We start from the raw sequence: 12,034 nt of genomic DNA, 5'->3' as shown, positions 1-12,034 counted from the left end.
CCCCAGCGTCAGACTGTACATAGAAATAATAGGGGCGACTAATTTAACACGTGCCTTTTGGTGCCGGTGTGTGTGTTGGCCTGAAGTCTGTTCCCACTGCACTTGTTGCATTTTGTTCTCACTCTTCCAGCTCTGCTGAGAGTCATGTTTTTTGTGCAAAATTCAAAAGTGTATAAACTTAGGTGGATGAACGAACACTTCCTGTGTGGGGTTATTTCAGTGTTTACATGCATAGGCTGACGCTAACACTCAGTGTCACTCTGTCATCTCAGCTGCTACAGGTTAACACACAGACAGACAGACAGACACAGATCTATATGTGGGGTGGTCTGCAGCACTTGTCGACGTGCCCTTCAGCAGGGCGGCAGCGACCCTGACCTGCCTCTGCTCTCCTGGCCTCAGCTGACCTCTCTGCTATTGGATCAGTGTTGGGATGTCAGGCTCTCAGCTGTCTGCCAGCCAAAGAGGAAATTCAATTAGGAAGAAGCTACGGTGTAGTCTGACCTGTGACCCGTCTCTACAGGGCGGCTCTGATTGGTCAGCTCCTGCTCTCTGCTCCCGCGGCCCACGTGGACTCTAAGCTCATCAAACACCAACAGTCACAATTAGGCCGAGCTCATTACGGAGGATTGTGACGACTTAGAGCAGGAAAGATTTCATCACTTCAAATCTGAGCTGACTTTAGTCCCAACCTGAGAGAGGAACACCGACTTTACTCATTCAAATCCACCGTTACACCTCCGTCGTCTTATTCTGGATAAAGACTGAACACACACACTCACACACACTCACACTCACTGTGAGCGTTCAGCTCACTCACTGAGGCCGATTCAAAACCCAAAACTGAGAGCGTGTGTGTGCAGCCACTCACATCTAAATTACCTAAACAAATATTCTGGCGTTTGACTGTGACGCACGTGTCTCCCCCTCCACTACAACACACACACTGTCCCTGTGTGAGTGTGTGTGTGTGTGCAACAGTCAGTTTGGCAAGAGTGCAGCATTCCACAGCAGCCAGCGTCTGACGTCAAACTGAAGACATTTATAGTCTGGTAAACACACACACACACACACACACACACACACACACACAAACGTACAGTGTGACAAAGAGGCAACATCTCAGTCAGTCGTGTTGGTTTAAAACTGACTTCAGCTCACTGCAGCAGTAAAAACACTGCATCCAGTTTGTCCAGTCTGAGGACGTTTCTAACGACACATTTCACCAACTTTTCAAGTTTAAACTCAGACCAGCTGACGAGTCTAAAGTACAAGAAAACTAAAAAAAACTAAGCAAAGTCAAACCTAATTTAATCAATAAGTTCAAACATGGAGGGTTTTTCCTGCAGAGAGAAAAAGGAGGCGGCCACCTCCTTTAATTTTCACCCTGCCTGCAGCTCTCAACCAAACTTTGATGAGTGTCTTCATGGAAAACACTGTTGTTTGTGTGCTTGGTGGATTTCTGTCATTTGTAACTACAGTTGTTGCACAGATATGGTCACGATATCGCAATCAGCCCAGTACGACGCAAGAGGTGTCGCCAAAACTGCCATAGAGGTAGAAAAGAGCCGTCTGTTTTGGACCGCAGCAAAGCGGGGACCAGCTGCTCACCGCCAGCCGCTAGCTGCCAGCCATAGGATTAACATGATGTGAGATTTTCACAGTACGATGACAGAAAATAACATGATTCACGGTATTACAATATTTCTGAGTTATTACTATAAGTCAAGATGAACCTATACCTGTATACCTTGAAACCGGTATATAGCTGCAACCCTAGCCAGCCGGGTACGCCACAGAGTTTCCGCTAACATCTTTGCCACAACAAAAAAAAAAAAGTTTTATGTCGCCAGTTGGAGATTACGAACGCTGTTGCAAACGGCAAAATGACGAGGCATTTGTGAACGCTGCTCTATGCGTTGGTCTCTATATGTGTGTCTGAACATGGCCCGAGTCTCTTACGCCATTGATGCTGAGTCTCAGCAAAGTCGGGAAACTAAATGTGTCTTGTCTTATTGCTTTCAACATGCCAAGTTTGGGCCGATGCTGGGCCAGGTCATTTTTGATGATGGCCCAGTGATGGCAGGGTCGGCAACCGGAATCGGGCCAAATGATCTGGACCAATTCTGGGGCCTCCTTCATGCCGAGTCTCAGCTGAGTTAGGCAACCGGACACAGCCCGGCTAATTTCATCCAGCGTGCAGAGTTTGGGCCGATGCTGGGTCCGGTGATTTTTGATAAGGGCCCAGTGATGACAGCATTGGCAGCAAGGTCTAGAGCGCCATTTATGCCGAGTCTCGGCCAGATGCTGGGCCAGGTGATTTTGGCTACCTGGAAAGTCTTGACTTCATGTTTCCAATGATTAAATTGGCCGTCTCTAACATTCTCAGATTGTCAACTGGTATGAATAAAGGTCTGGGTCATAAAGACACAGAGGAGGTGTGTAGTTTGATGTGTAGTTTGATGACTTTTGTCTCTTTGTCTCCATCTCAGTCGCTGTGATTTCACAGAGCTGCTGCTGCTGCTGCTGCTGCTGCTCGGAGGTATTTCTGGAAACCAATATTCGTCTTTTCTCTTCCCTCTCTTCCTCTCCCTGTCTCTGTCTTGTTCGCTGTGCGGCGCTAACAGAAAATAGGCGCGATGACATCAGCCCTGCAAAACACTAAAAAAAGCCCGAAGAGAGGGAGAGACGGAGGGGAGGAGAGAAAAGACAGAGCAGCAGAGGGAGGTAAAAATAGTATAATGGCTGTGTGTACTTTAGACAAATTAGAAGCTTACAGAGAGGGAGCAGTCACATGTGTAGCGTTGCTATAGAGACAGAGGGTGGGTCAGAAGTATTATGGGCTGGCAGACTGTAGGTCATTCACAGCTGATGATGTCTGTTGTTACACCAGGCTTCATGTCTTTGACAACATCTGGTCCAATCAGTTACACAGTCAGTGTTCGTACTGTTTACAGGGCTCTGTGTGACATCCAGAGTTGTCTGCACACAGTTCTCAACATGGAGGTTTCTGAGCAGCAGCTAGCAGCTAACGGAGCTAACTCAGGCCCTGTGCGAAATTCAGGAAACATGTATGGCTGCAGACACATTCAGTTTGTAGCGTACACGACACGCCCCTACAAACCACACCCACCACTTTTACAAGACAAACCTGTCAACATGGCGGCTATCTGAACCCTGCTACAGCGCTATGTTGTATTGAATACCCTAATCTTAACCACCTCTCAATTAGAGTAATACTTCATAGCGAATGTTAGCTAATAGCTAAGTTAGCAATAACATAAGTATCGAGATGTAGCTTTCAAATTATCCTTACCCTAACCTTAACCAGGTCTCTTTTAACACTACTTCATTGCTAGCTAATCGCTAAGTTAGCTTGAGCATACATAATGAGGTGTAGCCTTCACATTATCCTCTAAGCCTTAACCACCTCTTTTTTAACGTAATATTTCACAGCTAACGTTTGCTAATTGCTAAGTTAGCATTAGCATAATACAACAAATGTGTAGCCTTTCCATTACCCTTACCCTAACCTCAACCACCTCTCTTTTAATGTAGTACTTTATAGCTAGTTAACTTTTGTCGGGACTTTTGCTTCCAGGCCAAGGAGCAAAGGGGGCTGATGGTGGACTGACGTGTCCGTATGGTGGGCTAGTCATACAGCCAGAGGGCGGGTCATGTAGCTGCTCCAGCTGCAATTATAGCTACTCAAAATTTAATGGGTAGGTGTTGTCTGCACATGGTTCTCAACATGGAGGTGGCTGAGCTGGTGGCTAGCACCTAATGGTCTGTGAAATACGTAGCATATAAGCTGTCTACATATGGATCTTAATATGGAGGTGGCTTAGCTAGCAGCTAGCAGTGCTAACTCTGGGATCCATGTGAAATTCGCAGCATATGAGTTGTAGCACACAGTCCTCAATATGGAGGTGGCTGAGCTGGTGGCTAGCAGTTAATGTTGCTAACTCCATTAACAGCACTAATAATGCTAACTAAGCTAACAGCGCTAACCAGGGGAAACTGGAGGTTGGGCATCACAACTAAGTCCAATATCAACTGCCCTATGAGCGCAGTGCAAAGCTGTGGCGATGACCTAGTCAGTGTAACAGCGACAAACAGCCACAGTACAGGGGTCACGGTTCAGTGCATGCAGCCACATGCAACATACATGACATGCAGACTGATGCGTATAACATGGAATCAACTTCACAAGAAACTTTGAGCCGTATGCTTTGAGCAACACACGCTAATATGCGTAAACACAAGCTACTGCAAAGGACACATCGTCTCTGTGACAATCTGTGAAACTGAAAATTTCACCCCTCCAAATAATTATTTTTGTATTAATTACTCAAGAAAACTCTCATGCCTCCACAGTGAACGAAGAATCCAAAAAAGGTGAACATTCTTGATGAACATAAGTCATTGAGGTCCACGTTTAACACCGGCAAAACTAAATCAAAACATCCATTTACAAAGTCTCACACAACTCATGCAGTAAAATCCGAGTCTCATTCATCCAGTTGTGTTCAGTGCTTCAAAAACACAACTTTTCACTAAAACTTAACAATTTAAAACTGACCTAAAAAGAGAAACTCAACTATGATCTCTTCACAGCCGGACTCCACTGACAAAAACACTAACTTTACCTCAGTGAACACAGGAGCTGCTGGTCTATAGCTGCCTCCATGAGTTCAGTAGTTGGTGTTAGTTCAGATACACCAAAGTCACACAATAACACAAACTACCTCACTGATGAAAGCAGCTGTAGACCAGCAGCTCCAGTGTTCAGTGAGGTAAAATCAGTGTTTTTGTGGCTGTGAACATTTTTGAGTTTAGCGTTCCGTTTCCTGTCAGAGAGGTCTGTCTGTCCGTGAAGAACTGAGCGCAGGACTTGATAAATGAGACGTGGATTATTCTGCACGAGTTTTGCAGTTATTATACAAGGTCCCTGTTTCATCAAGAATTTCTCAGTTTTTGGATTCTTTGTCCACCAGAGGCTGTTTTACTGATGGATTTCAGGTCATATGGGGGGTGAGGTATTTCTTTAAGTCTGACCACACACACTGACCTGAGCTAGCCACTGAGCCAACACTGTAAATGCAGCAGAAAAGAAGATTAGTGTGAACGCACGTCCTGCTTGTACCAGCTAACAACCTGCAGGCATCGAGCCACGCTCCAAACCCGGCTCACCTCATTGTGTTCAGCAGACTGGACTGTAACAACAAGTCCACAGGTTGAACACCAACAAAAGCCACTGAGTTTCTGCGCTCGCACTCTACATGTGTGTTTCAATAAATCACCTGAATCAATCAATAATCAGAGCAAAGATAAAGGTCCTCAGCAGTCAACACTCACGGCTCTGTGATCCAAAACTGTTCTTCACAGTCTCAAAAAGTTCCCAAATAAAGGTTATCCATAAACAGATGAGGAGCTGTGTACAGCAGGGATGGAATTTTACAGGAAATCACGAGCGCGTGTGATTTAAGGAGCAGCGCCTGAAGCATTCTTGCCCTTTTAATCCTAGAAAGTTTTGAGGAGATTTTGTGCTTTATGGATCTACTTTGCTTCGAGAGCAACTGGTTCATCTATATGTAGTTTTTACTGCATCAACACCTCCGTCACCCTGGGTACAATTTAAAAATATTAACCATATGTCCACTGGTTTTTAACACAGGCAAATATCTGTATCTAGGGATCCTGTCAGCCCTAGAGTGGTCTCCTCTGGTCTGAATCAGGGACTCATGTTGTTCCAAAGTTGTATAATTGCCTAGAGTTGGTTCGTGTTCTCACGGCAGCATTTACAAGAGGACCAGATCAAATGCCTTGTGTGAGAAAGCTGCTCTGATTGGTCAGAATTTCCATGTGGGAAAAATCCAGGAAGTAAAGCAAAACGTTGAAGAAGAGTACACTTGCAAGATAAATGTGACACTTTCTAATGTCACAATGGAGGGACAACTACGCAGGTTGATTTTAGCGCTGCTCATCGTGGACTATATTGCTGTCATTGTTCATTTTAGTCAAACCATACAGTTTGAAAACGAGGCGCGGCTCCAACTAGAAAACAATGTTTTGATGCATTGGATGTGCTGAATGTGCATATTAAGGCAGTACAGGAGGAGGTGCACATTAATAATCCTCCAGGACTGTAACATGCTCATGTTTAACCCAAACAATGTGTCATGTGACTGCAGTTGCTTCACATCCAGGTCGGAACACCTTCTCACCACAAACCAACCGCACCAGAGTTCCTTTGGAACCGGACTGAGACCACCTCTTCAAGAAGGTCTCGATCCGGTTGTTTTGGTGTGTTCACACCTGCACAAATGAACTGCACTGAGGGGGCAAACCAACCTGAGTGTGACTGAATCGAACAAACCTTTGTATTTCTTTCACGCATCCAGAGTGAACAAAGAATCCAAGAAATTATTGAGAAAGCCACGTTTCACAACAGCATAGCTACACCAAGCAAAACTGACAGGGGCAGCTATAGACCAGCAGCTCCTGTGTTCAGTCAGGTAAAATTAGTGCTTTTGTCAGTGAAGTCTGGCTTTAAGTTTAGTTGCTCTCAGACAGGGCTGTTTGTAAAGTACTGACTGGATGAATGAGACTCGGATTACTCTGCACGAGTTGTAAGAATTTTTATGTTTGATTTAGTGTCGCTGTTGTTCAGCTCCAGTCAGTTCATCAAGAATTCTCCAATTTTTGGATTCTTCGCTTGCCAGAGGGATGCAAGAAAATTCAACTTAAACAAAGGGGGACTGACAGATAACACAAAATGTCATCCTGTGAGTGAAGTATAGTCCTATAATTGATGTGTTAAATTTAGGGGCTTTGGAGGATGTAAACAGGAATTATTATGTTGCTGTGGATGCAGCGAGTTAGCTCTGAGCTACAACTTGATGCCGAATTATCCACCAGCAGCACCTGTTTGCAGTGCACACATTAATGTGGAGACATTTCACTGAAATACCTTTGATACTGAAGGAAACTTAAGTTCAGATGCAAGTGCAGACTTGCACAAGTTTATCTGTGATGGACGTCAGAGAGGATGAGATCCTCAGAAAGATAAAGTCACACTGAATTTAAAAATATGTGCAACATGTCTGTGTTAAGATTTGACGATGAGAAGCAGTCCTGAATCAAGGGTGCAGCAGTCTGGTGCTGAGGGCTTTTAAAGTAACTTAATTACCTCCATGATCTGTGTGTCACAGACGCTGCTGCAGCTTAAACTGCTGACCGTGTTAATAAGCAGGTCAAACTACAATAACTAACTTCCTGTTGTGTTGAGAGCAGCGGCGTGCTCCTGTCCCTTTCACTGCACGCTGTATCTTCGCCTCATGTCTCAGACAACACATCCGATTCAACAACAAAACCTCTGAGCGCCCACACACACACACACACACACACACACACACATCCTTCTTTCATAACCACACTAAAACATAACATGGAAAGGTGAGCAAAAGACTTCTTCACACATAAAAGCCTGCAAAGCAGTGATACATTTTTTATATTTGAATCTGAACCTTCAGTCTGATGCCCTATCGAGCACCCCCCCCCCTCCCCACCTCTCCCCACCTCTCCTCTCCTCTCCCAGAGATGACTCACCGGCGGTGGGCATGGCGGTGCTGGAGCCCCTGTTGCCGCTCAGGAGCTCCAGAGGCTGGTGGTGGCTGTCTGTGCTGGTGGAGGAGAAACAGGACTCAGTCTCATAGATGGTCTGCAACATGGCGCACAATCCTGACACTGTGGGATGCAACAGCATGCCAAGACAAGAGGCAGCGCTCTCTTTTGTCACAAACAGACACCAGTCAGTTCTTCTCCCCCGATGTCAGCATGGCTCAGTTTAGGATTCAAGTTGCCGAGGACAGGTGTGGGGGGGGGCAGACACTGAAAGATGCTCTTCAACTTTAAAAGCTTTTCTGTGCTTCTGTTCTTTAAACTGATTAAAAAATGATCATAAATTCCATCAAAGAGAAAATGCAGAAAACTCCTCTGTGCTTTTATTGTGTAATCCAGCAGAGATATCCTGTTTCAGCTGCAGATTCTTGCAGGGACCTTCTACCTTTTCCCGGAGCGTCCGCTGTTTGGCTGCTCCGTTTGTGCTGCGATGACCAGTCACTGACACTTGGGACAAAATCTTCTCCTCTAATGTTCAGATGGCTCAGATGCAGCTTGCACAAATCTCCCCCTCTGCTCGGCTTCAGGAATCAAACTCAAAAAAGACGTACAGCTTTAGGAGTCAAATTTAGGAAATCCAGACTTTGCAGTGACCTGAAATGTGACTCTGTGGTCGGTCGCCTCCATCACCTGGAGTCCTGATCCACGCAGAGCGCTCTGCTGCAGATGGAAGAAAAAAGTTTCCTCTGGTGCACTGAACACCTCTCTGACTCTTTCACAAACAAACTGGACGAGCGAAGACGGAGACCAGGAGGTAATTGATGAAATCACATCGCCGTGTTCAGCCTGTGCATTTCCATATGCTGAGGAGCGATCGCTCGCTGCAACCTCTCCACCACCACCACCCGCAGCTAACAACACAACACAAATACAGAGAGGAGAAGCAGAATTCCCCTGCTCGCTTGCATCAAAGGATCCTCATGCTGTTCTCCTCCTGGAGAGGGAGAGGAGAGGAGGAGGAGGAGGAGGAGGAGGAGGAGGAAGAGGAGGAGAGGCGAGGACGTAAATAGCTTTGGGAGAGTGCTCCCCGAGGTTCCATGCTTCCAAAATTAGAACGAAGCGCTGAGAGAATGACAGAGAGAGGGAAATGGAAGGAAAAGAGGGAGAGGGACAGAGCGCTATAATCATGAACAAAAAAAAAAAAAAAAAAGAGGAAATGAGGAAGACGAGCGGTGGCGAGTTAAAGTCCTCCCAGAGAAATGAACATCCACAGATCACACGCTGTCCTCTGATCCCTGAAAACACATAGCAAAGAGCGGCAGGCTGCTGCAGAGTGGAGCTCTGCACAGCGACCAGAAACAGCTGCTGGTCAGACGGCTAATATTCACTGTCTGAGAGTCACTGCCGAGTGTGTGTGTGTGTGTGTGTGTGTGTGTGTGTGTGTGTGTGACGCTCTTTGAGCTGCTGAATGAACGCTGAGGCAGAGGGAGGAGGGTGAGGACAGAGAGGGAGGCTGAAAGTAGATCACTGGGTGGAAAGGAAGTTAAACGGATGAAGAGAAAGTCAACAACAGCTTATTTTCTTCTTCACATTGCAGACGGAGGGAAACAGGAAACACTCCTTCGCCGTCCATCCCTCCGTCCACCTTCACTCACTCCTCTTTCTGCTGCGTGCTTCTGTTGTTTAAAGATTAAAGACGAGGCAGGGGAGAGGAGAGGAGAGAAGCATTTACTAACACAGGAGATGGGGGGTTGATGGAGGGACTATAGCTGAAAATAGCCTGGCGGGGAGGAGGAGGAGCCGGGGATAAAAATAGACGGAGGGAGAGCAGTAAGCCTACAGCTCTGGGGTGGGGTGGTGGTGGTGGTGGTGGAGGGGGGAGGGGGAGCTGTTCAGCGCTGTCATGTTTCTGCACCGCACTGCCCAGAGATCACCTGTCAATCAAACCGTGTGGGCGGGACTGTGACCTCCTCTTCCTCTGATTCTGTGTTGGAGTTTCTGTAGGTGGAGATCAGCCATGTTTGAACCTCGGCGTCTGTGACTGCTCGCGCTGCCGCACTGTCCCGTCTGTGTGTTAGAGAAGGTGTCGTTCCACTTTATATTTGCAATGCTAGACTGGTGACACGAGGGATGGGAAAGCCCCTCCCCTTCCTGTGGAACACCATGGGAACTTATTTTGGGATTAAACATGTTCAGTAGTCAACAGACAGATAAATAATATTTTGATCCTGTTTGAACTGTGTCATTAAATTACACATATGACAACTGTCTGTCCGTCCATTTTCGTCTGCTTATCTGAGGCTGCGCAAAGTCCTCCAGACGTCCCTCTCCTCATCAACACTTCCCAGCTCCTCCTGGAGGACCCCGAGGTGTTCCCAGACCAGATGAGATCTATACTCCCTCCAGTGTGTTCTGGGTCTGCCCCGGGGCCTCCTACCAGCTGGACCAGGAGGATCCAGATCAGATGTTGAACCACCTCAACATGAAGGAGCAGCGGCTCTACTCCGAGCTCCCTCCAGATGTCTGACTCCTCCCCCTATCTCTAAGGCTGAGCCCAGATACTCTACAGAGTAGTAGTAGTACAGAGGGTAGTTCAGTCACTACCCAGAGCTCATGACCACAGGTGAGGGTTGGGACGTAGATGGACTAGTACATAGAAAGCTTTGCCTTCTAGCCCAGCTCCGTCTTCACCATGATGGTCTAGCACCATTCGCCGATCCATCTCACGCTCCATTCTACCTTCACTCATGAACAAGACCATGAGATACTTGAACTCCTTCGCTTGAGGCAGTAACTCTCTCCAAACCCAGAGAACCATGGCCTCAGATTTGGAGATGCTGACTCAAAAAGCCCCGGTGCCTGCTGGAGGTCACGGTGTGATGAAGCCAACAGAACCACATCATCTGCAAAGAACAGAAATGCAATGCTAAGGTCCCTAAACCAGACCGCTTCCTCCCCGGCTGCACCTCGAGATCCTGTCCATGAATATCACAAACAGAATCAGAGAGAAGGGACAACAATGGCGGAGGCTGACGACCACTGAGAACGTGTTTGACTTCAGTACACAGTACCTCCCACAAGACTCTTCAAAGGATACGATCATAAGCTTTCGCCAAGTCCACAAAACGCTTGTAGACTGGATGGACAAACTCCCACGACCCCTCAAGCAGCCCTACAAGGGTGATGAGCTGGTCCACTGTTCCACGGCCAGGAAAGGATCCACATGATCCTCCTGAATCTGAGGTTCGACAATCAGTCGGCGCCTCCTTTCACGTACCCTGACTTAATCTTCTCAGGGAGGCTGAGCAGCGCGATACCCCGATAACTCCAATTGACCAGATAATTTTATAAGTCAAGAACGTCGCAGGTTATTGTAAAACAAACTGACTGTGAACATAAGTCAATAGAAAGACTACACACCCAGAAGCCGTGGACGTGATGTCATAACTTTCTCTGATGCTACGACACCTGTGTGTTTCATACTGGCTCATTGTTTGGCTTCTCAGCTGATAAAAAGACCCAAAATCACTGGATGAAACACATCATGAGACACATTTTGGTCGGTACCAAAAAGTACTGAGGTCAGAGTCCTTCATCGGGTTGGGTAACCCACAAAAACCCTGTGGTCACATTGGTTACCAATGTGGAGGACTCCAGCCATGAAACTGCAGCCCGAGGATGAGGTGGCAGCCTACATGGAGTTCAGATCCTTTGGAGGTTTGATGGTGGTGGAAGGAGCATGCTAACATGTTTCCTAACCTGGCAGTGATTGAATGTTTTCACCATCCAGTCAAAGAGACGTCAGTTGCGTGGTTTTGCAGCACACACTGTAGTGCAGTGACGTCATTATGAGCATACAAAGTGATGACGAGGAAGACAGAAGCCTCAGCTTTCTGCTGCAGGAAGAGTAAGTACGTCTGCTGTAATTGTTCTTATTTAAGATCTTTATAAACAGAATTGTTTACATAATGATCTGTTTTAAAGGTTAAACCTGTAAAAACTTTGAATAAAGTGCTTCACATTACAAATCAGTGTTTTTTTCATCGCTGCTCATCACAGAGAGGCTGCTAACTAAAGTCTCTGTCTAGAGCCAGCGTTTGGTTTGTCTGGGCTACAATCAAAACATGGCGGTGCAACATGGGTTGTATCAGTATGAGCTTTGGGGCTTTGGGTCCAAACTCACTTCTTCTGTGGGGTTTATTGGAGATTTACCAACACGGTGCACTACCGCCACCAACTGTGTTTGAAATGTCAAACTTTGAATGGGCATATCTCATGCCTCGTATGTGGTAGAGACATGAAACTTTGCACAGAGATGCCTCTCCTCATGAGGAACACATTTGCCTCAAGAACCCATAACTTCCGCTTATATAGATTTTCCACCATTTTGAATTTTTTGAAAAACACTTCA

At 46.5% G+C, this 12,034-nt stretch overlaps 1 protein-coding gene across 4 annotated transcripts in view; it reads right to left on the bottom strand.

The window, feature by feature from the left end:
• hdac5 (histone deacetylase 5) overlaps window positions 1-12,034 on the bottom strand; it is a 62,884-nt gene that overhangs the window by 31,690 nt on the left and 19,160 nt on the right. For 2 of the 4 annotated variants that reach the window (XM_050068409.1, XM_050068411.1), the window contains one exon: window positions 7,612-8,745. The exons of 1 other annotated variant lie outside the window; for it this stretch is intronic. In XM_050068409.1, the coding sequence (XP_049924366.1) occupies window positions 7,612-7,768 (157 nt within the window). In that variant the 5' untranslated portion in view covers window positions 7,769-8,745. Of the gene's footprint in view, window positions 1-7,611; window positions 9,338-12,034 lie in introns of those variants that run through there. One more of the 4 variants, XM_050068410.1, reaches the window with a different exon arrangement.

This window comes from Epinephelus moara, chromosome 18 (assembly GCF_006386435.1).
Source record: "Epinephelus moara isolate mb chromosome 18, YSFRI_EMoa_1.0, whole genome shotgun sequence".
Taxonomy (NCBI): domain Eukaryota; kingdom Metazoa; phylum Chordata; class Actinopteri; order Perciformes; family Serranidae; genus Epinephelus; species Epinephelus moara.
The sequence above is the reverse complement of the archived record's forward strand: the minus strand, read 5'-3'. Positions and strand labels throughout refer to the sequence as shown.